This window comes from Myotis nattereri (assembly GCF_964212035.1).
Source record: "Myotis nattereri genome assembly, chromosome: X".
NCBI classification, from domain to species: Eukaryota; Metazoa; Chordata; class Mammalia; order Chiroptera; family Vespertilionidae; genus Myotis; species Myotis nattereri.
In genome coordinates, this window is record NC_138078.1 from 100,814,189 (window position 1) to 100,840,750 (window position 26,562).

Genomic DNA, 26,562 nt, shown 5'->3' on the forward strand with positions numbered 1-26,562 from the left:
ACTGAACCAGTTTACAAAGGGGAAACACTGATTTGGAAGAAATTTGGAGTGGGTTTAAGCATAGCTAAGCCGTCCCAGAAATTCAAGTTGGATGCTTGTCTCAGATCCGTGAGCAGCATAGACCATCCAGTAAAGGCTAGACTATCTCACCAAGCCAGGGTTCAGGACTAGGCAAGATGAAAAAGGCAAATGATATGGTAGGGAACAGCTGAAGGCAGATGAGGTATTCCAAGTGCTAGTTTGGAAATAAATCAATGCCAGTTCCAAAGTATATTATTTCAGTCTTCCACTGGGAGTGTTTTAGTAAGAAGTACCCACGAGACCAATATCCAATGAGGCAGGTTAAAGAAAGAGACAACAAATGGTAACTCAGTTTAACATTTTATTGGGTAAATGAGTTTAAAGGTAATAACAATAGTGTCAAAACTACTACAATATCTTTCCACAGCCATACCTTACAGACCCACATAAACCTTCTCATTTTATTTTGCTCTTTTATATTTTAAAGCCAAACATGTCATATAAAATGCCCATTTCCAATAGTTTCTTCAAACTACTAAGCAATTAAATGTGGAAGGAAGGAGGATCTAGTTATACTTGAAGGGATTTCAGGTAATCTCTGATGTCTTACTGTAATCAAAAACAGGTTCCTAAGAAAGAAGGAAAAGACAAGCTACACCAGGTAGCTTTTGCTCATTACAAGTCTCACTATGACATCACCAAAAACTCATTATGCTGGTGACCGATTCAAAGTGATTTCGGGGAACATATAAAACACTAAAATAACTTAGAAACTAGATCCAAATATTTCAAAAGTAATCAACTTTGATATACAAAAACAGTCAGAGGTGGTTACAAAAGTGTTTTCTCAGTGCGTCTATGTACCAGCGCAGTTACTGGGTCCAGAGCAAAATAAAAGGTTTATTTTCTTCTGAAACAGTAATAAAAAACAAGGAAAACGTATCTTTGTATATAAAGGATCAATGCTGGTCTTAAGAATAATGTAATCAGAAACCCTTAAATCGAGAGGCACACAACAGGTTTCCGTTTTTAAAAAATAAAAGGAAAGTCACCAGTTTATTTAAATGGAGGAGGTTCTCACACCCCCAAATAAACTTAATTCAATTTAATATCACTAGCAAAAATCACTTAGAAACTGTACAAAAATAAAAAAGTTAACACATTTAATCCTGCAAGGTTTTTGTAAGGACTGGAAGGCAGGCTTTTGGAGCAGCATTTGGGCATGGCTGGGGGCTTCTTTGGTTTGATCTAACACACATAAGAGATGGAACCTATTCCAGATGACAGTTTCAAATTTCCTGCACATTTGAAGACATGAAAAGAGGCCAGTACACAAACTTCTGGTGTGCTGGGTATTGGGACTGAATGCATGGGACTGAAAGTCTTACAATTCTTTAAGTGGGGTGGGGGGAAGAACTAGCCTTGCACTTCCTCCATCAATCACACCAACCTCTATGGTAGGGAGACTAGAAAGGGTAGTAGCACATTCTCGTGCAGTCAGAAGGCCACTTAATGAGGGGGGAGACATTGTTCTTTTAGAATCTGGTACCTGGCTGACCTTGTTTAAGGACAAGAAAATCCTTCCAGAAATGGAAGCCTTTCGCTACATACCAAAGTAAAATGCGTACTATTTTCCAAGAGGAAAAATACCCAGTTGCATTTGAAAATGGAAAACATAAATGGAACTAATTAACATTTAAAAGGGGGTCTATGTAAACTTTGTGCTACTCAAATGAAGTTCAAGTATTATGTCTGAGCTGTTTAAAGATCACTGAATTTATACAATATACTGGTGATGAGTGCAATTCACATTTGTGTTTCTGAACAAATAAACCACAACTGGCTAAGAACACAACCTGTGCAATTAGAATCTTTGTCAGAGTTAAAAACACATGCTACATATTTCAACATGTTCAAAGTTAATTCAAACCACATATTTAACATTGTGTTATATACGACAAAGGTGAAAGGGTCTAGCATTTGTTTCTTTGAAGCACGCCATTACAGTTTGTAGAACACCCTTTACACAACAAAGTCTTGAGACAAAACTGCACTGTGCATTAATTTGAATACAAAAGGAGACAAAACTATCCTTTTCCCCCAAGCCATGGTGGGAAATATTGCTGACCGAGTCCTCTGAAGCCTGCAGGATGGTTATTTCTTCAGTATAACATTATTACACTGGTAAGAAAATCTGTATAACATCTGCATATATCAAGAAATTTAAAAAATCTGATATGATTTTAGAGTCCGCATGACCAGTCACGTGACCTGCTCAAGATTGATTAGCACCGTTAAATACATAAACACACATATGTATGTATGTATGAGTAAATGTATACATACAAATATGTATGTATAGATCTTTTCTTTAGAAAAAACTTCTAACCATGAGCTCAATCAGGATGAGGAGCCTGTTGAACTGATGAGATGATGGATAAGATGGATCAATATTGGTCTCTTTTGTCTCTCCTCAGTTTGTTTTATTTACTTTTTTGCAGCAGACAATATCATTCAGCTTGTGCTCAGTTTCCCTATAAGGGCAAGAAAAAGTTTCCATCAGGTAGCCACTTGTTTTTATACTGAAAGACTAATCTGCTCCAAAATGCTCCCAAGTAGAAATGAAAGGACTCAAAATCCCATTCTAAAACCCAACAGCTAGTGTTGTCTGACTAAATCTCTAGGTTCAATGGAACTGGCTACCGAGATTGCATTTCAGGCCAACAATTGGCTTCTTAGTTAAGGCATCGCAACTGAAAATGGTTGTTTCAACAATGGATGCTATGGATGAAGGAATACCAACAAACTTCTAAGAACTCTCATCAAAAACTAAAAGTTTGATTTGCCACAATGAATTTAGCCAATTATCTCACAAACTAGAAAAGGGTTTTTGAATTCAGAACTAGCAATTGTCACTTGTCACAGCAACTATATGTATAAGCTATACCATTTGATATTCAGTGACATCCCATATTTTAAACTATATATTCTGCACCATACTTAAATTCATCACTTGATTTATTGGTTTCCTATTTTAAAAAAATATTAACACACACACACACACACACACACACACAAACACAAACACAAACACACACACAGAGTTTCTACCATAAAAATGAAGGTAATCTTTCTCCAAAATCCTCTGTCATTTTTTCCTGGGGATATACACACGGACCTCCTATTGACATTAGGAATTCTCTTTGTATGTATCGTGGGAAGAGAAGCCTTGCAAATGATCTCGCTCTAACAACTACATTGCTTCTAAATGCCAACTCCATTTTTACAGCTGTAACATAACATCAACATAGCAAATGTGTTTCTATCAAAAGTATGTAGTGCAGAAAGAGATTCAAGCTATTTTGTAGTATATCTAAAACTCCAGTATTGTCCCCATTACAAATGTCTGAAATCATGGCATATATGAACTTTTGTTTCACTAGATTATCTTTACCATTTCTTTAAATGGTAGCTAAAATTGTCTCTGGCCAATCATGACTTATTGAAACGTAAACCTCACAAATTTAAATTAATACATAATAGACACATGTTTCTTTTTGGTTACTTGCTCAAAATAATTATTTCAGCTTAAAAAAATATTTAAGAGTAAAGAATTTGTCTAATCTGTTGTTTTACAACATAGAAACAATAAAATTTTACAAGAATATTTCTCTAAATTGCCTTTTTTCTACCCCCCTCTTAATTCCACTTAATTATATTCTTCTCAAAGGCACTAAATTCTGTATCTGCTCTCTTCCTGATATTCGCTGCTTTTCACAATTATTCTATAGCATATTTGAAAGGTAGCTTGTACTTTCTTAAAACAGTGTTTTAGTTTGTAAGTTGGTTCTATAAAGTGATGAAGCAGTCTCTCCTATGATAACCAACACAATAGGCATAAATGATTTCTCACTCTCTGTGACAAGCCCTATCACGGACCTTCAAATGCTCTATACTAGAACTAAAGTTCATATATTTTAACCATGGGAAAAACATATACTTAAGGAGTGGAGACCCACATACTAAGCTCCATAGCAAAATTAATTTTAGACAAATTCAAGAATAATACACAAATACCTGAATTTCATATGAATTACTCCCAAACTCAGCTATGAAAAATAATCTATATTACTGAGGAAAACTAAAGAAAAAACTAAACAAAATCCTTAAGAATTGTACAATTTCTTCCATCCACAGTCAAAAGAAGAAAAAAGGGAGGAAGGAAGAGAAGCAAGAAAGAATGAAGGAAAGAAGATAGGAAAGGAAAGCAAGATAGACAGAAAGATAGAAATCTGATTGACATAGCAAAGCAGAATTCTATATAATATTGTGAGGAAAGAAATCCCTTTCCAAATGATATATGCTGCAAAAAAAAAAAAATCAATGACCTAAAATAATAAAACAGGATCTTCTTAACAAATACCATTTTCCTACCCGTTACCATGATGATCTTAATTGACTATGCTGAAGGTTCACCATGGCAACGGAAACTATCATCATAAAATGGTACAGTAAAAGAGATAGCTAGACCAAGAAGGGGCAGGGTCTCCTGGGAAGAGGTCTGCAGAGAGGCCCAGTGACTGGTTGTGCGGCTCAGTGTCAGGAATAATGGTTGTATGGTGGAAGGGGATGCCCAATGCCATTTTGGAAATGATGATGCTGCCGATGAGCAAGGTATTCAGCATAGCTCAGGGTCATCTTTTCACTACGGTACCTGAAAGAAATTCAGGGAAGAGACAAAGTTAACATCCGGAAATAGGTGACATGACAGTATCAGAGCTAGGAGGGACCTTGGAGATAATTTTACAGGCCAGGAAACAGACCCAGAGAGGAGCGGTGACTTGCCCCGTGTCACACAGCTAATAAGTAGCAAAGCTGAGATCAGAACCCAGGAATCCAGAATCTGAGTCCAGTGCTCTTTCCACTCTACTACTCCTTGTTTAAATTGTTCTACAAATTGTACTGCCCTCTGATCCACAATTTGCTAACAGGAAGGAACAGAGGAAAGGCAACCTATTACCATCATGTATGCAACTCACTTGGATTAATTTTTTTTTTCTGGGATCATCCTTGCTCCCTCCTTTACCATTCTTTTCCCTCTGTCCACACATCTACTCAGATTTTGCCACTAAGTAAAAACAGTAACAACAAAAAGCTTTGCTTAATCCTGGTATCCCAAACCCTCTTTTCCCTCATCTCTAGCTTTTTCATTGCCACACTTCTGAAGAGCAATTAATGTGTACTTTCTCATCTCACACTACCCCTTAGCTCAGTGCATCTTGGTTTCCACAGAGACTGCTCTTTCAGAAGGCCACTCTTCCTCTTGTTTGACATCCCCATTATGTTACTGCTCAGCATTTCCATTTTGAATTTCTCTTGTGCCATGGGTTCTACAAATCCACACTCCCCTGGTTCTCCCCCTGCCATTCAGGCTGCTCCTTATGACTACTCAACCTACTCCTGCCTTGTAGGATTTTCCTACATTTCTACCTTTAGTCCTTTTGACCCTATGCTCTGTCCCTGCTCGATGAACCCTATCCTCATAGTTTCAACTACATCCTTTTTACAGATGATCCCCAATCACAGTATCTGTCCATGAGCTCTACACATGTACATTCAGAACCTACTAGTCATTAATATACAGATATCCCAGGAAGCACATGAAATCCAGAATCAATGCATCAATGTGACTCTCCTTCTGTGGTTCCTCTCTTGGTTGAAGGGATTATCTTGGTCCCTTTTATCTACAGTAAAGCCTTGATTTGTTCTTCTTTTCTCCTTCTGAAAGATGACTAAGTCCTTTCATTTTTCCTCAATATTTTATTACGTGTTCCTTCCTTTCTTCCCATCTGACTGTCACAGCTCTTGTTAAGGCTCCCATTTCACTCCATTTGGATTGTTTCCAGAGATTCTTAGATAATAGTAATATCTTCTAACTACTTTTCTTGCTTCCAATTCTAATCTTACACCTTCCCAAATCCATCTGTTTAAAACCTTTCGATGGCTACCAATTGCCTATGGAATCGGGTCTAAACTTCTTAGTATGGAACTTAAGGCTCCATGTTCTGACCCAACCTACCTTATTTGCCATATTTTCCCTCTAATGACCACCTTCTATGTATACACTGAAAGACCAGCTAAATTGGACTATTGAACATTCCTCAGAACTTGCTCTGGACTAAGCCACCTACGTGCGGTAATTCACAAAGCTCCCTTTAGCTAATCCCTTTTCTCCCCCACTCTCTAGCAAATATTCTATTTTTAAAGTCCAGCTTCAAATCTACCTCCTGTTTGAAATGTGTAATCCCAACCCCTCCTGGAATTCCTATTTCCCTACTTTATAATCTCACATCATCTATCACATTTTGCCTTATATTAATTAATAATCGTCTTTATACATGCCTTTCAATTAGACTATGAACTCAGAGAGAGCAGAGATAGAAGCATTTTCAAAGTTGTAACTCCCCAGAGCTAAGAAGAGGCCATTTTAGACCATAAGCATTCAATGTGGTTTTATGGAATTAAAATAAATGGAGACCGTTTTCCTAAAATATTGATATTTTCCTTTTAAAATAAGTATGCCTATTATCCCATGCAGAAGTTTATTTAGCATTTGTGAGTCTTGCTTAATTGTATTTTTCAGCAAGCTTTCATGGGAGACTTCTACTTCTATCACCGCCAAAATTCTAAGTTTAATTCAAATTTGAGGACTGCTTATCAGAATCCTGGGGTTCTGCTAAGCCATGTCAAAAGCTAGCCAACAACTAATTCAGGTAACTTTCTTCAATAATGTAGTCTAAAGGCCCAGAGGATTTGCTCGTATAAAGCCAGAGTGATCACATAGAGCTAAAGATGGGAAGGATGGGCTCATACATTTTACAGGCTTTACTGCCAAGCATAGTTCCATTGTATCCATCCTCAGTATGGCCCTGCCATTCATTTCCACTCTGTTTCAGAAAAGAGAAGCAGGTACAGTTAGAGAGACCAAAGAAATCAAAGGATTACAGGCATATGCATGCATCAAAATGTACTGGGTATCTTTGCACTAGAAAATGCCTTCTGTACCTGGTAAGTTTTATGGTTTTCCTGAATTCATTAGTAATCGGAGCTTTGTACCCTCCTTTCCTCAGTAAGGAGTCTATGGTCTGAATATGGTCCCATCCTGTGGAGAGTAGACCAGATAAAATATAGTCAAGTACATGTAAAAAGCACATTTGGTTAAATACAAAATGACTTTCTAGAGAGGTCAATTATCACTTTCACCAAATGCCATCAACTCCTTTGGTCCTAAAAATCACATAGAAGAGCTAAGATTTCATCCTGTAGAAAAGCAGGTTCACCACCACACACCTTAAGTTCTAACTATCCAAGATGGCTAACAACAATGGCTTCTTTATCTCACCCACATTGGAAGGCAAGGAGGCTAGCAGAAACTCCTCAAATCATGTCTCAGTAACAAACCACAAGCATTGTATTCTCTTCTAACAGTAACATCTTTAAAAGGGAGGGAAGAGCCTAAATGTCACTGTGCCTCCTCAGTAGCATTTAGGACTCCTACACTTACTCATGGTGATTGCTGTTTCTAAAGGTAACTTCTATCATCAACCAAGTGTATTTGGGTGCAATATTCAAGGGCATTTTTGTTGGTTCTGACATAGAATAGTATATTAATATCTGAGGCCCTCTATCTTTTATGAATGCTTTATAAAGTCAATGGAACTACATGATTAAGACATTTTTGAAAGCAACTTAACAAATACTCAGATAGCTGCCTTAAAGACTAACTCTCTTGTTGGGAGTTGAATTACATTAAGTTTTGCTGTTATGTATCTCACATATTTATAAGCTAAACACAGGAAAATCAAATTACAAATAGTTTCTGATGAGACAAGAAGCTCCATAAAGTGAAGAAGATATATTCATTTCAACTAACATGAAACTAGAATTTAGTAGTGGCTAGAAAGGACAAAATACTACAGAGTGAAAGTTATTTTGTGTTACAGTGGTGGTTCATAAAGGTTTGTGTTTTATCTGCAAAATAGAGAAACGTCTGTTGACTTGGAAATGAAGACCAGGTATATAAAACACCACTTCATGTATTCTCAATGCTCCTAACCTGCAATCTTAACAGGAGCAGAATGTGTAATGACAACCACCTAAGAATGAAATGTTTGATACTGACAATGAACTGTGTGGCTGACTGTCACACCAAAGGGTTGTTTAGACCACACAAGGCTGTAGCACAATGGGATATGGGAAAATGGCTCTTAAAATTTATAGCAAACTGATGCCTAAAATAACACCCAGCTTTTACAAATCTTTGGTTTTTTAAAAGTATACGTTGGTGTGTTTTTGCTATCGAACTTCAGTGCAGAGATTCAACTTCTGTGTAATTAACCGATTTCATACAGACATTGCAGTGGCTGTGACAGAAGTTTCTTATAATTTGACATTGATCAATTATCAGACATAACTGCAAGGTCAGATATTGTATTTCAATTTGTGTATTTGTTTAAATTCTTCACGAGATCATATGAAATAAAGTACAACAATGACCTTGCTCCTTTGCAACCTCCGGTAGGTAGGTGGCGGTGCGTTTTGATCCTTTTTCATTGATGAATTCTATTCTAATGCCATGTACACCCACCTGAAAGAAATTGGCAGTTTTATTAGTACAGTCTTTTTCATAGAAACAGAAAGAAAAAGTTAAAATTTTACTTTTAAGAGAATGCAGTTCTTGCTTTCCCCCTTGGTTTTGGAAGGGCATATCGGTTTTCTCTTTCCAAAAGTACTGACTTTGGGTTTGAAAAGCATTATGATAGCTATGGAGACTGAAAACACTGATCTGTATGTGCCCACCACAAACTGGACTACGCTCTTCTGTTTGGAACCAGACTTAAAGAGACTAGACAGTTATAATTCAAGTACGGACTTTGGGTTTGAAAGGCATTATAATAGCCATGAAACAGAAAACATTTACTTGTGTGTGCCCAGCATGTGCCAGGCTGTGCTATTCTGTTTGGAAGCAGAACAACCATTCTGGGGCCGTGTGTAGAATAAGACATACATAACCTTAAATTACATGTAGATAAGCAACACAGATCAGACTGAAAAAAACTAACAACCAGATCCTAGATCATCAATCATGACATATATTTTTACTTTAAAAAATGTATTATGGTTTAAAGTGGGCCAGTGGCAAACCCTCGCTTGGCCCATCTGTATCACTGCCTTCACATATTTTTGCTAAACTTAAGAGCAATAAAGATTTCTAATCACTCAGGGCAAGGCATTTTTGCAATTTCTTTTACACTAACCCAGAGACTACTATAACATTTTTATGTGAAACAAACTTTAGGTGATGCCCTAAAAAAGATAGTATTCTAAGTCAGTGTGGGTAATTACTTGCTAATGTGTTTTAAAAGTAATGTATTTTTTCTTGGATTAGCATCCAATGAAAAGGAATTTGTCCTTTCCCCATGTATTTTACATAGAACAGTGTATATAGAGCTAAAGATAATAAAAAGTATGTTTTTAAACATTGATAATAAAAATGAAATTTTAAAAGCTTAACAATTCCATTCTGTTCTCCCAAATCTATAGTTGCTTTAGATCAATGGTCCACAAGTGGAGTGTGAGGTTGTCCAAGGTACTAGAGGGAAGATGTAAGGCCAGGTAAAACATTTTACCCAGGGAAGAGGCTTCTTTGCAGAGCAGATGACTGAAATCATAGACCTTAACTCTTTCTGTACGCATGGATGTGAAGCTCTAGAAGAGGAAAAGGGATCCATAAAAACTCCTTTTGCTTCTTCCACTCTTAGTCTGAAAATTTCCAATTTTCCAGGGAATAAAATGGTCCTCTGGAAAATCTATTTCATTTTCCCCCAGGTCTTTATCCACTCATCCATTAGAGTCTGTCAAATCTTCTGAGCAGCTTATGTTGTTGTTTTTTTTTATTCAAGCCTATCTCTGTGGCTATTTCTTCTATCTATTTATTATCAGTATTCTTATGAATCCCCTTTTACTGAAAATGTAATCAGGGCAGCTGTTTAAAAACTAACACAATCAGGCCTCCATGCCCTGTGGGAAATGACTGCGGACAGCTGAGGAGAAATATGAGTGCTTAGGCATTTCCAGGATAAAGGACATCTATGAATCTCCCCAGTGCCTGACACAGTACTGGGACAATCACAAATTGGCAACAGGTTCTGTATACTGACTTTCTGGTCAGTGACTATGAGATTTTTCCCTTTACTAATATCACATCCTTCATAATTTATTTTTAAAAATATATACAGCATAAATAATTTATGCTCCCATCATTCACTGAAGTGAATTTTACATCTCCAACTCAATTTATAAAAATCTGTCATGTTAAAATTTAAAAAGAATTTTGGTGCTTACTAAGGTTTGTAATAAAAACTGTGAGAGAAAGAATATTTCCCTACCTGTGGGATGAGAGTGTTAGACTAAGTCAGTGGTGTTTAACTGGCATAGGGTGGGAATGGGGCGGGGGGCGGGGGGGCGGGAGGGAGTCCCTGCAAAGTTTATCTGAATTTCAGGAGGTTTCATGTTTCAGCAGTATAGGTTGAAAAAAGAAAACTCCCTAGAAATTTTTATTCTACATTAACTAGATAATCTCTAAAAATCAGTCAAGCTCTGACAAATTATAGGCATGCATTGAAAAAATAAGTGATTTAGGCAAATTCAAGGTGATTTATAAACACAAACCCTTTCTTTATAGGAGTACATTCTGTGGTCTTCAACAAACATTTCAGATATTTTAAAGCCAAATAAGTTAACTAAAAGAGTTACTAAGACCAATTGTACGATATGTGAATATTACCTGGTTAAGAACAAACTGGAAAGACATGTTGACCAAAATAAAATTTGATTTATTCACAAATAAAATTGATTTACTTTTTTTTTTTGTGAACGCCCCAACATCAAATTTGATATGAAACAAATATCAAAGTTCTCCCATTTTGAATTAGTACCACATTTACAATTTTAAATTCTTTTCTGTGTTCATATAATTCTGAACTGAAAGCTTCTGTAAATTGAACTGTAAGTATGATGATTTTCAAGTAAAGCCTTTGTGAGAAATAACTTATTTTATAGGTCAAAAATATATTCTGCGAAGATATAAAGCCCAAACCAGAGTGACTCATTTTTTCAATGGAATCAGGAAAATGGTGAGAATGCTCTAAACAGAATAAAAACGTAATAGCTTTTTTTAAGTGAATGAGCATGGCTGTGTGCCGATAAAATTTTATTTATGGCCACTAAAATTTTAATTTCATATAATTTTCATGTGTCACAAAATATAATTATTTTGATTTTTTTAACCATTTAACAATGTAAAGATTGTTCTTGGCTCACAGACCATACAAAAACGGGTGGAGGTCTACATTTGGCCTGTGGGCAATACTTTTCCAACCCCTGGTCTTAATATATACTCTTTTGACATTTATTTGTTGGCAATAATGTAACTTCTACTTCATTATTAAGTGAGAACAACAATACAAAATTTTGCTTAAGGCTTTGTCTAAACTGCTGGTGTACCAATTTTTAGGATAAAAATTAAATATACTACTAGAGGAACTAGCTAAGTTTCATTTATTTCTTGATGTCACTTTTATACAGCTCTCCTGCACATAGCAGGAAACACACCTTCATTTCACAATGGCATCTGGCTGCACTTCTGATTATAATACAGCAAATGCAAGTTCACTTGGAAATGTACATTTATACACCCTATATAAATTAAATATGCTACAGTAGGATGTGAAGCAGCAAAAGCATGATTTTGAAATTCCATGACTAGACCATTTCTGCTTGGCGTAATAAAAAATGTACCCAATCGTTTAAATCTGGCCATTTGGGGTAACATGACAGAATACAAAATGTCATGTAAAATTTAACAATTTACCTTTTCATAAAATAATCTTCAAACTTGAAATCTTTTTTTAAAAATATATTTTATTGATTTTTTTATAGAGAGGAAGGGAGAGGGATAGAGAGTTAGAAACATCGATGAGAGAGAAACATTGATCAGCTGCCTCTTGCACACACCCTATTGGGGATGTGCCTGCAACCAAGGTACATGTCATTGACTGGAATCGAACCTGGGACCTTTCAGTCTGCAGGCCGACGCTTTATCCACTGTTAGGGCGACATCTTTTTTATTGAATTGTTATATGGACATACATTATTATAGCAAGAAGATTTAGCAACTTGGCTAATTTTTAAAAAATTTGTTCATGAAATAATAACATTATTTTTTGTTAAAATACAACAGTAGCTAAATGAATCTTTTCTTTCTACATTTAATGTATTAGGTTGCTTCCAAGTCAATTTCCCAGCAAAAAAGAAACAATCAGTCTGAGACTCACTTGAGTGTTTAATTCAAACCTATATTTGTAGTTTCTAAAAAGTTGATCCACAGACCACTTTCTTGTTACACATGTGTACCAACGAAAACAAAAAGCAAAGAATCACTGCTATCCCTACAAAAGGATTGGCTCCTTTTCTAACATTCTTTAAAAATATACAATGTACAGTCTTTGTACCTCATCAAATGTGGCAATGTAATAAATACACTGGCTTAGTTCTCCTCCCTGTTCAGCAAGGTCCACCAACTACCTGTTATTAAGCCCTCTCCTTTTTGGATTTCTCAAGGGCTTTGTCCATTGTTTACTCATTCTCCCCTCGACATCTGGGACAGGACCACTTGCCCTTTGGTTTATGATTCAGTCCTACACAGGAGAAGTGGAACCACTCGATGGGGCACTCGTCATTGCCACAGCCGGTCATTTCTCCATAGGAGACCTGATTGCACAGACAGTAGGTGAGCTCATTCGGGTCAATGGCAAGGTCTGCAGGTCTGCAGGGGATGCTTCCTTCTCTGCTTTGGCCTTGGAGTGTTTCTTCTTCTTGGAGGCCTTTGCTTTCTTCTCCTTAGGCGTTCCTGAGGTGATCGCATCATGGTTGTGATTATTGGCTGCATTCTCCCGATTTTCATTGTTGCGCTGTCTCCGAGACCTCTTATTATTTGGCTTTTCTCGCTGTGTGATTGTCTTGTTCTTGCACTTATCCTGGCCAGCTTTGCCACTATGGCCAGTGGTGTCATTGACCTGTTGGTGTGCCTCAAAGAGTTCCACATGACTGTCCACCTGCCTGGTCCTGTTCTCCACCAGCTCCCCCATCTGCCTCACAATCTGGATCTTCTCGTTGGTTGCCCGGCTCCTGGCTCTGGATCAGGGCTCTCTGAATGCAGTGCAACACTCTCCTCTTCCGGTTGCTATCCATCTCCCGTTTAAACTTCTCATAATACTCATCTAGTTCCTTCAGGATTTTGTTTCCTCCATTCCTCACAGCCGCTGGCCTGTCCCCAGGGTCCCTGGGGCCTGGATGGGAGGCATAAGCTTCGTCCTAGGGGGAGCCAGGAACGCAGCTAACAAGCCTTGACCCCTGCACTGGAGCGCCGCCATTGCTCTGCCCATGAAAGCTTTTTTTGTCACCTATTGAGCAACAGCATTTTCCTTACTCTTAGGACCACAGATGCCACCAAATAGTCATACTGCGCAATCATAACAGGAGAGTGGAAAATAGCCTGCTGTGGAGAATGACCAAATCTGGCCAACCTGTGGAAATCACTGGCTTTGCAAATTAAGTCATCTCCACTGAAATGAGCACGAAACTAATTCTGTACTTTTTGAGGGAGGCATCTGTCACAGCTGCAACTCCAAAATATAACCCTTATGTATAATAATTGAATCTTCCCTTAGACAGATTGGAGGATCCTTCAGCCCAGCCTCATCCCAAGAGACAAAGGCTATAGTTGTAATTCTGAGCTACATAAGAGATCAGCTAACTAGGGAATTGGGATTCCCTGAAGCAAACTTTCTCTAAAACTCTATTACAGTAACTTTCCATTTCTCAGGATGGATAAGGAGTTATTGGTATGGGAAAACGACATCATCAAACATACCCCTAATTACCATTGCCCCAAGGACAGCCAGGTGGGCAAAAACTGGAGACTTAACAAATCTAGCCTTATCGGAGTAGGCAGGTCATCAAATTATTAGAAGGTCTGAGGAAAAAATGCTTTCAAGGTCCATCAGCTGTGATAATATCCATTTAATCAAGACTGTGCTTTTGCTAAGCAAAGCTATAAATCAACTAGAATGGTAGTAAATTAAATGTAGTACTTATAGTTAAGAGGATATGGAATTAAACAGAGCTGTATCTATGTGTGCTGAGGGAACATTAAGACCAGTTCAATAGATTCACATTTCATGCTAAAAAGAAAGCCATATTTATTCTAAATCATTTCATAGCAAATGATTTTTATTAATAGTATTATACAATCTTTTGTTTTTAACATCACCCAGAATGATTAAATATTAAGATTAATGCTATGGCCCTAAAACATATCTTGATTATTCTGGGGTTGATTATTCAGTTTGGGGACTATGCATCCCCAACTGCACCTGGCCTCAGCCCCATCCTCTTTCTTCTCTTGTCTATTTTTCTATTTGTTCACTCCTGTATCAGAGCATGTGGGCACAAAAAAGAGATACATGCAAATTAATCAACTTTGCTACTTAATAAAAGGTTTGGTAGAAGAGATGATAAATAATGGCTAAAATGAAGCTTCTAGACCAGGGGTGGGCAAACTTTTTGACTCGAGGGCCACAATGGGTTCTTAAACTGGACCGGAGGGCCAGAACAAAAGCATGGATGGAGTGTTTGTGTGAACTAATATAAATTCAAATTAAACATCATTACATAAAAGGGTACGGTCTTTTTTTTTTTTAGTTTTATTCATTTCAAACGGGCCGGATACGGCCCGTGGGCCGTAGTTTGCCCACGGCTGTTCTAGACTGCAGATTTCGTTTTTCTTGTTATCTGGTCCCTTGTTAGAAATGTGGCTTCATTTAAAACTACTATACTCTAATGCAGTAATTCTCAACATAGGAGCATTTAAAAAAAAAAAACTGCCATCATCCCACACTATTATAATACATGGTCCATATTATGCTCCTCACAATTATATAGTTAAAGTTTATTATACCCTAGTCTGTCTATAAGGCAAGTATTAGTCCTATAATCTACTAGCAGCACTACACAAGGATCTCACTTTTACTTGGGACCCTAATCTGGATACACTGAAATATGAAAAAGAATCATCTATCTAAAAGCATCGATGAGTATAAAATGTGCTCTAGCTAAGTTGAGTAGGCTCCACCTAAACCTTGGACCATTTGATTCTATAATTTACCTCCACAATCCTGACCCTCAAAGCTAAATCTGCCCCTGATCATATCCTGGCCAATAAACCCAATTTACGTCCTCAGTTTCATCATGTGTCAGCAAATGCTACAGTTAGTTCCACTCTTCCCCATTTTCAGAACCAAATATTGGGTTTTTCTGTAACAATACGGCCATAGCTCAATCCACTGATTTCCAGTGAGTTCACCTTGAATAAAATGTTGTCTGTGTCCATTGGTTAGGCTTATGGGGGGATAAAATCACATATGTAATACCTTAATCAATAAAGAAATTTTTTAAAAAAGAAAAATACCAGGAGGTTAAAGGATCAAAAGCTGTTTGGCATGTCTCTGTTGATTATATCATTTGGCAAAATATGCTTTGCAATTAACAAAGCAGTCACTGGTCATTCACATAAGGCTGACTTGTCAGGTCCAATACGCCTGTTCCATTGAATTGAATGAAAGGGCTCTGTTCTTAAGGAGAAGAGCTCAGGATGTTTGACCACCCCCCGCCCCCCATTTAGAGGCTGGTGTCACAGAAGACATCATGCTCTTTCATAAAACAGCCCATGGTACTAGACAGAAAAAAATCACTGCACTGAACAGTCCATGGGTCTGACCCAGAGTCTGACATTTCTTATATTCTTAGGAGGAAAGAGCCATGTGGCAATTCTCCTAAAAGCACAAAAACTACAACACAGCATGGCCCACTCTTTCACTCAGCCCCATAGTACCTCTGCCCTACCCCCAGCTTGGTCTTCTGAAGACATTGAAACCTCTTTTTACCAATGAAAGCAAATTCAACATCGAGGAGGAAAATATTCCAAACTTGGGCCTACTCCAAGTTTATCCTCCTGAATAATTCTGATTTGGGCAAGAAAAATTAAGATTTTTATCATATACGCTGATGACAGTTTGTGTAGATTCTAATGAATCACTTTTCCCAATCCTGATACTACCAAAAAAATGTAGACTACATATTGGCCAGATCTGCCAGAGTTATGATTTTGCATCATTTGAATCCGCCCACGAATTTCAGAAGTAAGTCTGATGTTTTATTTATTTATTTTTATTTTATTACAGAGAGGAAGGGAGAAGGAGAGAGAGTTAAAAACATCAATGATGAGAGAGAATCACTGATTGGCTGCCTCCTGCACGCCCCACACTGGGGATCTAGCACACAATCCGGGCATGTGCCCTTAACTAGAATTGAACCTGGGACCCTTTAGTCCGCAGGCCACTGCTCTATCCACTGAGCCAAACCAGCGAGGGCAAGTCTGATGTTTTGAAGCTGTCCATCTGATTAACAATTAACACTTAACATTAACAATTATTAACAAAGAACACTTCAGATTCTGACCATATAATAAATTTAAAAAACAATGTTGCTGCAATTGTGTGCTTTTTACTCAGTAATTTTTACTTTTGCAAACCTTAATAATTACAAACATGGACTATTTTTTTTAATAAAAATAGTACAGGCATATTATCCCAAATCCCTTTAGAAGAGTAGAAAGGAGAAAATAAAAATGACCTGGAATCTTGGTACCATCTAGAGACAACTCTTGCTTTAGTGACTTAAAAACTAATCTCCTGAAGGAACTGAGATACCATGAAGGACTATATATATAATGTTAGGAAGTTTTTGTCCATAGTCTGACCAGTTCTTGTAGCTGTCCTTGATTTCAAATCTCCTTTAAGTGAGACACTTTTAGAAACAGAAAAAAATATATAAAAATGAATTTAAAATACTAGAAAAATGAATTAAAAGTATAATTGATTGCAATTCCATCACTTGGGCATAAGTAACCTTTTAATATATCTTACTATAAAAAATGTTTCATCTACCTCACATGAGATTATTTTTTTCTGTTGCTTAATTTGTGAAAAACAACAGCAAAGCTCTCATTGACCAAAATACATACACGTTGCCCTTCTCTAAAACCCTTTCAAATTAGTCACTTTTAGCTTGGAAATTAGTTCAGTCTCCATGGACCAATTCTTAACTTTTTCAGAGCTTACCAAAGTACCAATTAGTGCCAATTTTGATTCATGTAGGAGATTTAGACATCTTATCTGTCAGGAACACAAGCCTGCCAATTTATTTCACAAAGGCCACTAAACAATGATCTGGATAACATTTATTTTAACCAATAGCAGATGCACAGCTCTAAAATACCTGAACTAGTGATAATCACCCCCATGAACTTTTAAGGAATTAGTTAAGATTTTAAATAAAGCATGGTTAATTATGAAGTGCTTTGAAAAGCTATGAAACTAAACATGTTTATATCATTTGCAATGAAATAAACTGTCCTTACATTATGATTTTACAGAGAACCAGTGACAGCTCAAGAGTGCAATTAAGGGGGGGAGGGGGAACATACCAATTCTCTGTAATGATTAATTATAATGTGCATTACTTAAAAATGGAACATCCTGAAGCTTTCCAAGGAAAGTTCAGGCAACACAGGTGACCTTAAAATAAAAAAGCCTGCTTTTAATCAAAAGTTAGAAAAATGCATTCCTACCCCCATCCAGTTTTTTTTAAGGGAATGAGGAAGGGAGTGAATTTACAGACAAGGAAACTAAAGTTAGAAAACTTTCTTAAAATCTAGAGATGTGAATTAGTTCGCTTTTCAAAGGCTGGGGGAAAAAACACCTCTTGGCAAATGTACCTAATCTATATATATAAAAGCCAAGCGACGAGAACAACCAGTCGCTATGATGCGTACTGCGGCTGGCCAACTGGCCCAATAGGGGTGGGGCCTGCCAGCCAACCTCCCACAGCCCCTCCCCCCTGCTGGCCCACCCCCAACTACCCCCCCATCGGGGGTGGGGCCAGCTGGCCAATCTCCCATGTCCCCTCCCCCCATCTGTGCACAAATTCATGCACTGGGCTTCTAATCTAATTTAATCTAATCGAATAGAGGAATATGCAAATTTGTCCATTACAGCATCACTTCATGACCAGATCATCAGGCCACATCCCTGCCCTCTGCTCAGGCAGCTGAAAGGCCCAGGGTAGGATAGGATACAATAGGATGGGATAAGAAAGGAGAGGGAGAGGAAGGCAGGCCTGCATGCAGACAGGCCGAGAGGAGAAACAGAAATACAGAAAGGGAACAAGAAAAAGATGCAGGAACGTAAAAGGGAAGGAAACTGCATGTGGAAGGGGGTGGCAACCATGGGGGGGGGCGTGGAGCAGGTGCGCCCAGCGAGGGGCGGAGTGCAGGCAGCGCAGAGCGTGGAATCCCACCCCAAAGCAGGAGGAGGGCAGTGGTGGCTGTTGGTGGGGAGGCGCCCATGGGCTCAGGATGGAGTGGAGGACGGTCCGAGGCCTTCTGGGTGGAGGCGCTCCTGCTTCACGGCAGCAGTGCCCGGGTCTCGGCCACCCTCTCTGGGCCAGGCGTCCAAGGCGGGGAATGGGAGCAGGACAGTGGCGGGGAGGCTAGGAAAGGGGGGATGGCAAACACCTGGCTGGGGCTGAGCCCTGGGCAGCAGGTTAGCATCCCCTCCCCCCCACCAATGGAAGCTTTAAGAAGGGAAGGAGGGAGGGAAGAACTTTATAAAGGAGTCAGTAGAGAGCAGAGTTAAAGAAGGAAAGAGGATATGTGAGTGAACTGTAGGAGCTATAATGAAAATCAAGTATAGTTGTGTCCTGGGGACAGATTTTAAAAGTAGGAATCAGAAAAGAAAAAAGATCAATGATAGTGAATAATTAGGCAGGTAGATAGATATTAAAACAGTGGAAGTAACTAGAGAAGAATGTGGATGAGAGAGAAAGAGGGAGGGAAGAAAAGTTTTAGCCCTATATGGTTTAGCTCAGTGGAGAGAGCATTGGCCTGCAGACTGAAGGGTCCTGGTTCGATTCCAGCCAAGGGTACATGCCTGGTTGCGGGCTAGGTCCCCAGTAGGGGGAGTGCAAGAAGCAGCCAATCAATGGTTCTCTCTCATCATTAATGTTTCTATCTCTCTCTCCCTCTTCTTTCCTCTCTGAAATCAATAAAGAAATATAAAAAAAAGAAAAGTTTTAAAGGGGAGCCAGTAGAGCTTAAAAGGAGAATGGGAAGAAGGAAGAAATGAGAGAGGGAGCAAAGCAGGTCTGAGGGGAAAAGTGAAGAAAAAAATTAAGGTGGGTAGGAAGGAAAAGGGGAGGGAGGGCAGGGGTAAAGATAGAGGAAAGAAGGAACGTGGGGAGGGTAGGAGAAATATGGGAAGAAGGATGATGGAACAGAAGTAGAAAATATGGAGGAAAGAAAAGTTTATAAATGTTGAGTCAGTAGGAAAAAAGTGTTACATAAAGGAGAGAGAAAAATTGTGTGACAGGGAGAAGCCAGTAAGGAAGTCAAATACAATTGTGTGTGAAGGGGATAAGATTAGCAGGGGAGGGCTCTTAGGAGTGACCAGGCAGGCAGGGGAGGGCAGTTAGGGGGATCAGGCAGGAAGGCAGAGTGGTTAGGGCAGGGAGGCAGGTGAGCGGTTAGGAGGCAGAGGTCCCGGATTGCGAAAGGGATATCCAACTGCCAGTTTAGGCCCAATCCGAGGGCTCCCAGATTGGAGAGGGTGCAGGTCGGGCTGAGGGACCCCCGCCCCCATGCACAAATTTTGTGCACTGGGCATCTATAATAATAAAAGCATAATATGCTAATTAGACCGAAAGCCGAATGACCTTCCGGATGTCCTTCTGGATGAAGCCACAGCGGCGGGGGCCAAGGCAGAGGCGGTTAGGGGCGATCAGCAGGCAGGTGAGCAGTTAGGGGTGATCAGACAGGCAGGCAAGCGGTTAGGGCTGATCAGGCAGGCAGAGGCAGTTAGGAACCAGCGGTCCAAGATTATAAGAGGGATGTCAGACTGCTGGTTTTAACCCTAAACCAGCAGTCGGACATCCCCCGAGGGGTCCCGAATTACGAGAGGGTACAGGCTGGGCTGAGGGACCCTCCCCCCCCACCCGTGCATGAATTTCGTGCACTGGGTCTCTAGTCTAGTATAAAATAATATTGTTTGCCTGATAAAAAACTAAGAAAAATTTTATAAAGGTTAGAACTATACATTGAATATCTGACTCAATATGGTTTTAGTCAGTCTATAAAATAGATTTGTTCCTAAAAATTATGAGTTGAATTTATGTAAATGAGTTAAAGTCATGAGGAAGACAATAAAGACACCCTATAGTGAGTCCCTCTGCAAAGCAAAATATCTATTTGTAAAATGAGTAATCATTATCTAAATATATTTGCTTAATATAGATTATACACATAATGTTTCCTTAAAACAGGGGATGATACAGTAATAAAATAGAGGCATTTATGATTTAGAATAGTTTTCTTCCTAAAGGAAATTCTTTTATGAAAAAGAAATCTAAAATGTGCAATTTCAAAAATTAGACGTTATTTTTTTTATTTTTGTTGCCTACATTTAAGTTACCAATGGCTATTTTAAAAGTTAAGGACCTCCTATGACTTCTAAATGGCTAGTGATGATTCATTCTCTGTAAGTAAAATGAAACAGACGCCATTTTAAAAAGGTGATTCACAGCATCACACTCTGTCAGCATCGAAAGGCCTTAGGTATTATCTAGTTCAACTTTTCCAGCTTTCTTGTCAGGAAACAGAGACCCAGAAAGGTTACCAAACTGGGTAGTGGCAGTCAGAAAAAGAACTCGAGTCTCCTTACTCCCCAAACACAGGACTCTTTTTTATTAAGTGCTGGGGACACACACACACACACACACACACAGTACAGGAAAGAATACACTAGAATGTGACTACTAAGGAAAGGGCTGGAAAAGTTTGTGGATTTGGGGAAAGCAGGAAAATGTTCCCCCACCAAAAAACAATGGGAGAAAGCAGGAAGCAACTGGGAGAGGTATAAGAATGGACCACAGCTAATTTCACTAAGAGTACCAACACCTAATGGAAATTTTTATGCATTAAATCACCTTCTAGAAGTTACTTTACTTTGTTCCGGTTACTTCCTCCCTAGGCTTCTGATACATTGACTTGTTGATTCACAGCAAATTCTTTCTAGGTGCCAGGAAGCGTGAAGCATTCCTTTCCCAATGTTTCACAGCACTTGAAAAACATTTAGAGTAGAGCATCAGGACAAAGACTAAATTATCTTAAGGATAGTAACATCGTATATAAAAATCTCAGGTCCCTAAGAAAATATTAAAAAACATTTTCCTAGATATATGAAGCATATATATATATATATATATTAGAGGCCCAGTGCACAAAAATTTGTGCACTGGGGGGGGGGCGCGGGTCCCTCAGCTTGGTCTGTGCCCTCTCGCAGTCTGGGACCCCTCGGGGGATGACCACCTGCTGGCTTAGGCCTGCTCCTTGGGGGATTGGGCCTAAGCTGGCAATCAGACATCCCTCCGGCAGCCCGGCACCCCTCAGGGGATGTCCACTTGCCAGTGGGGAGCAGACCTAAGCTGCAGTCAGACATCCTTAGTGCTGCTGAGGAGGCAGGAGAGGCTCCCACCACCACCGCTGTACTGGCAGCCATCAGCCTGGCTTGTGGCTGAGCAGAGCTCCTCCATTTGGGAGCTCACTGACCACCAGAGGGCAGCTCCTGCATTGAGTGTCTGCCCCCTGGTGGTCAGTGTGTGTCATAGTGACCAGTCATTCCCAGTCTTTCTGCTGTTAGGGTCAGTTTGCATATTACCCTTTTACTATATAGGATAGAGGCCTGGTGCACGGGTGGGGGCCAGCTGGTTTGCCCTGAAGGGTGTCCTGGATCAGGGTGGAGGTCCTACTTGGGTGCCTGGCCAGCCTGGGTGAGGGGCTGATGGCTGTTTGCACAGCTGGTCACACCCCCTTCAGGGTGGGGGTCCCCACTGGGGTGCCTGGCCAGCCTGGATGAGGGGCTGATGGCTATTTTCAGGCTGCCCACACCCCCTTTAGGGTGGGGGTCCCCACTGGGGTGCCTGGCCAGTCTGGATGAGGGACTGATGGCTGTTTTCAGGCTGCCCGAACCCCCTTCAGGGTGGGGGTCCCCACTGGAGTGCCTGGCCAGTCTGGATGAGGGGCTAAAGGCTATTTTCAGGCTGCCCGCACCCCCTTTAGGGTGGGGGTCCCCACTGGGGTGCCTGGCCAGTCTGGATGAGGGGCTGATGGCTGTTTTCAGGCTGGCCAAGCCGGCGACTGAAACTCCCAGCCTCTCCTTTTTTTCTTTTTTCTTTTTATTCTGGGGTTTATTTACCTTCTATAATTGAAACTTTGTTGCCACTCCAGCTCCAAGGCCACAGCCTGCTGAAAGCAGGTATCTTGGGTTTGTTTAGCTTCTATAATTGCAACTTTGTTGCTTATAGAGTGGAGCTCAGAGCCCAGCCACAGCAGGGAGGAAGCTTGGCTTCCTCCATCACTGGAGCAAGCAAGCCTCCTGCTCGCTTCAGCTGTGTGACTGCCGGCCGCCATCTTGGTTGGGTTAATTTGCATATCCTGCTGATTAGCCAATGGGAAGCATAGCGGAGGCATGGTCAATTACCATGTTTGTCTATTATTAGATTAGATACACACACACACACACACACACACACACATATACACACACACTAGAGGCCTGATGCACGAAATTCATGCAAGGGGCTCGGCCCTTGCAGCCCCAACTTCATCCAGAAGGTCTTCCGGAAGGATGTCCAGAAGGACATCTGGAAGGTCATTTGGCTGCCCTGTCTAATTAGCATATTATGCTTTTATTATTATAGATGCATATGTATATATGAAGCCTATATATCTAGATGTGTATATAAACTATATATAACCTATATATACATATAGTTATAACCTATATATAGATCTATATGTATGTGTATGTACATAGATCTATATATATAGGTGTATACGTGTGTGTGTGTATATAGGCTTCATATATATGTATATATATATATATATAGACATCTCTATAAGCTTCATATAGATATAGGCTTCATGCATCTATATCTATCTAGACATTATATATATATATATATATATATATATATATATATACACACACATATATATATACAGGCTTCATATAGATATAGGCTGCATATATCTAGGAAATAGATAAGTATATTTTAAAGGCAGGAATCTTAAGTTAGAAGAGAAGCAAAACATGGTGTATATCATAGTTGGAGAAAATAAGTAAGGGGGTGGACAGAACATATACAATTAGAAGTCATTTCACTTAATGACTTAGTGAGTCATGCTAACCATCTGTATGTGAATGGGAACTTTGTTTTCAGTGGTACATTAAGAGGAGCTAGAAAATGTAAATCTTTAAGGGAAAGAGGATGAAAAGCTGAACATGCACTTCTAAAATGTATGAGAGATAATAATGGCAGCCAATTTATTCATTTCATCTGTTTACTCTCATGAAGGTTGTTACAAAAAGCATGCTATTATTAGCTGCAAGTAAATACGTCAGAAATGGAGCTGTGATCGCTCAAGAGGTGTGTTTTGATGTTGTTTTTAAAGTGAAGTGCAGCTCTCTCAGTACCAGGACTCCAACAAGCTCACGTACAACAACAGATGCTTTGGTCCTTTAGGGGCAGAGCAAGACTAGGGGATTGGGTCCTAGCTCTAAAATTCAGGGACAGATTTGACATCACACAAGAATCATGCTGGTCAGCCCCACCCAGCATGGGTTGATGCCATGTAAGTGTTGAGTGTTAAAAAGGAATGGTCTGTTTTAGGACCACAATGTTTTGCCCAAGTGATATATATATATATATATATATATATATATATATATATATATATATATATATATATGACATCAGAAAGTGCCCCATGGTTTTTAAAAATTTTATTAATCTATTGAAATATAATCTATTGGTCTACTTCAGAATATATAAACCATTTCTCATGCCTTCAAAATGATCATGTTTCTAAACACTGAAATAAAAGATGGCTCACTATAGTTTAGAAAATACTTTATCTTCTGTCAGCAAATTGCTATAGGAGCTCCCAGAAGACCACTGGTAGGATACTTGCTATACAAACAAAAAGCTTATTCACTTATATCATCTTGAAAATGAACAGTTACAAGATAACACACCTAGAATCACCCCTCAAGTTAAACTCCAACTACTGTGGTATCATTGGCTTTATATCCTTCTGGATCTTTAAAATTAAGAAACATGGCTCCCAAAGAGTGTAACTATACAAGTTCTAGGCTACATATCATGTTAGAGGACTCCAGCATGCTTCATGAGCTTTTCTTTGTTTCTGTCAATCATCTTGTCATTCAGAATTAAGAAAAGCTGTCAATTGAAGAACACAGAACAATGCTAATAAATTTTTATGTTCAAACACAAGGCATATCACTTCAGATTTCTCCCTAGGGGAGCAATTTTCCTCATTTGACAACCATTTTAGCCTCACAGGTAGACATTTCAATTTATCGGTTAATGTTTTTTTTTCCTCCAAATCATTCACTTTTCATCCTTCTCATATCTACCAGGGCAATTAAAGAGATCATGATGCTATCAATAATCAGCCATTCTCAGAAGGGTGGGGCCACTATTCCAATTTGTCTTTAAATCCTTTTGTGGATAGTTTTGCTGTTGTCTAATGACTACCCAGGCTCCTTGAGAAACTACCTGTAAACACTCATTTTAAATGCGTTAATTACTATTTTGAAGAAATATAACATATGGAGGCATTACTGATCATTCTGCCAATTCAACATTGACTTGAAATTAATTACATCCACTTGTAAAACCATTTATCATATATTATCAAATACAAGCATTCTAGCCTCTAAAGCAATGTCTGATATAAGCCCTACTTTCCTACTAAGTGCCATTGTGATATTAGAGACATATTACCAAAAGAGAGTTCCAAAATAGGCTGGTTTTAAAACCTTGCATGAAGAAGAGAGTAAGATAACAGACAGCCAACCCTGTGGCAGTTCACTTGTTTGCTGATCATTTGAAAATTAGGTGGCTATTACCACTGGTCACATCCCTCATCTTTATGACCACAGGGATGTCTGTCTTATCGAAGTTACCTACCACTATGCTTTGGGACTTTTAGACTTTGCCCTCGCTCTGCTTTGATCTGGGCATTTTCCTCCCTTTAATCAGGAATTCTGGTGAATTACAATTCACCAGAGGAGGTCAACTTTCAAACTGTACTTCCACCAGAAAAGCCCCATGTTAGAGGCTTCTGCTTATGTGAAACATACTCATTACTGATCTTTGACTTAAAATTCTCTATCAAAATTCTGTAATTGTCTCCTGTTTCTCCCTTTGGCATACTCATATATAGCACTTTGCATTTCAGGTTAAAATTAGATACTTACGATGAACACAATATTTCATTCTTAGAAGAAAAGTTGTAGCTATTTGACAGTGTGAAATTTCTCAAAATGAAATGTGTACTTTCATAATGTAGACAATTTCCTCATAAAGGAAATTTGCTATATAAATAACTAACTTATATACAAAGATAAACCATAAACAAAGACTTCCTCATAATTCTCTTTTTAATAGATTGTATATTCAATATAATCTCAGTTACATAAACAAATATGCAGATTTATAGATACAAAGACACGGAAAAATAATTGAAAGAAATATTCCAGTCCTAACCGGTTTGGCTCAGGGGATAGAGCGTCTGTCGGCCTGTGGACTGAAGGGTCCCGGGTTCCATTCTGGTCAAGGGCATGTACCTCAGTTGCGGGCACATCCCCAGTAGGAGATGTGCAGGAGGCAGCTGATCGATGTTTCTCTCAAATCGATGTTTCTAACTCTCTATCCCTCTCCCTTCCTCTCTATAAAAAAATTCAATAAAATATATTTAAAAAAAGAAATATTCCAAAATGTTAAGAGTGGAAATCTCAGAATGGTGTAATTATGAATGGCTTGCATTTTTTCTATTTTTTTATTTTATGTTTTCTTCAATAAATTAAAATTACTATAGTATTATGGAATATGGCTTTAAATGTCTATGCATTTGCATACCTGCCTTTTTATTGTGGTAAACTACATATAAAATAAAATTTCAGTTTTAATAATTTTAAAGTATACAATTCAGTGGCATCAAGTATATACACAACATTGTACAACCATCACAACTATCCAGTTCCAGAACTTTGTCATCACCCCAAATGGAAACCCTGTATCCATTAAGCAGCATTTCCCATTCACCCCTTCCCTCATCTCCTGGTAACCACTAATATGTAATTGATCTCTATGGATTTTCCCATTCTGGATATTTCATAAAAATATAATAATACAGTATGTGGCCTTTTGTGTCTGGCTTCC

The 26,562-nt window shown here is 38.8% G+C and overlaps 1 protein-coding gene and 1 pseudogene across 2 annotated transcripts in view; both read right to left on the reverse strand.

Moving 5' to 3' along the window:
* Window positions 1–4,501: 4,501 nt before the first annotated feature.
* Window positions 4,502–26,562, reverse strand: part of AMMECR1 (AMMECR nuclear protein 1) — a 116,867-nt gene continuing 94,806 nt past the window's right edge. Inside the window, exons 4-6 of the mRNA XM_081115374.1 lie at window positions 8,578–8,668; window positions 7,087–7,183; window positions 4,502–4,735 (exon numbers count right to left, since the gene is read on the reverse strand). Coding sequence (XP_080971500.1) covers window positions 4,621–4,735; window positions 7,087–7,183; window positions 8,578–8,668 — 303 coding nt within the window. The 3' untranslated portion in view covers window positions 4,502–4,620. The remainder of the gene's footprint in view (window positions 4,736–7,086; window positions 7,184–8,577; window positions 8,669–26,562) is intronic.
* LOC308536082 (inhibitor of growth protein 1-like) lies at window positions 12,673–19,386 on the reverse strand (annotated as a pseudogene). The gene has a single exon. The product of its transcript is annotated as an inhibitor of growth protein 1-like (transcript).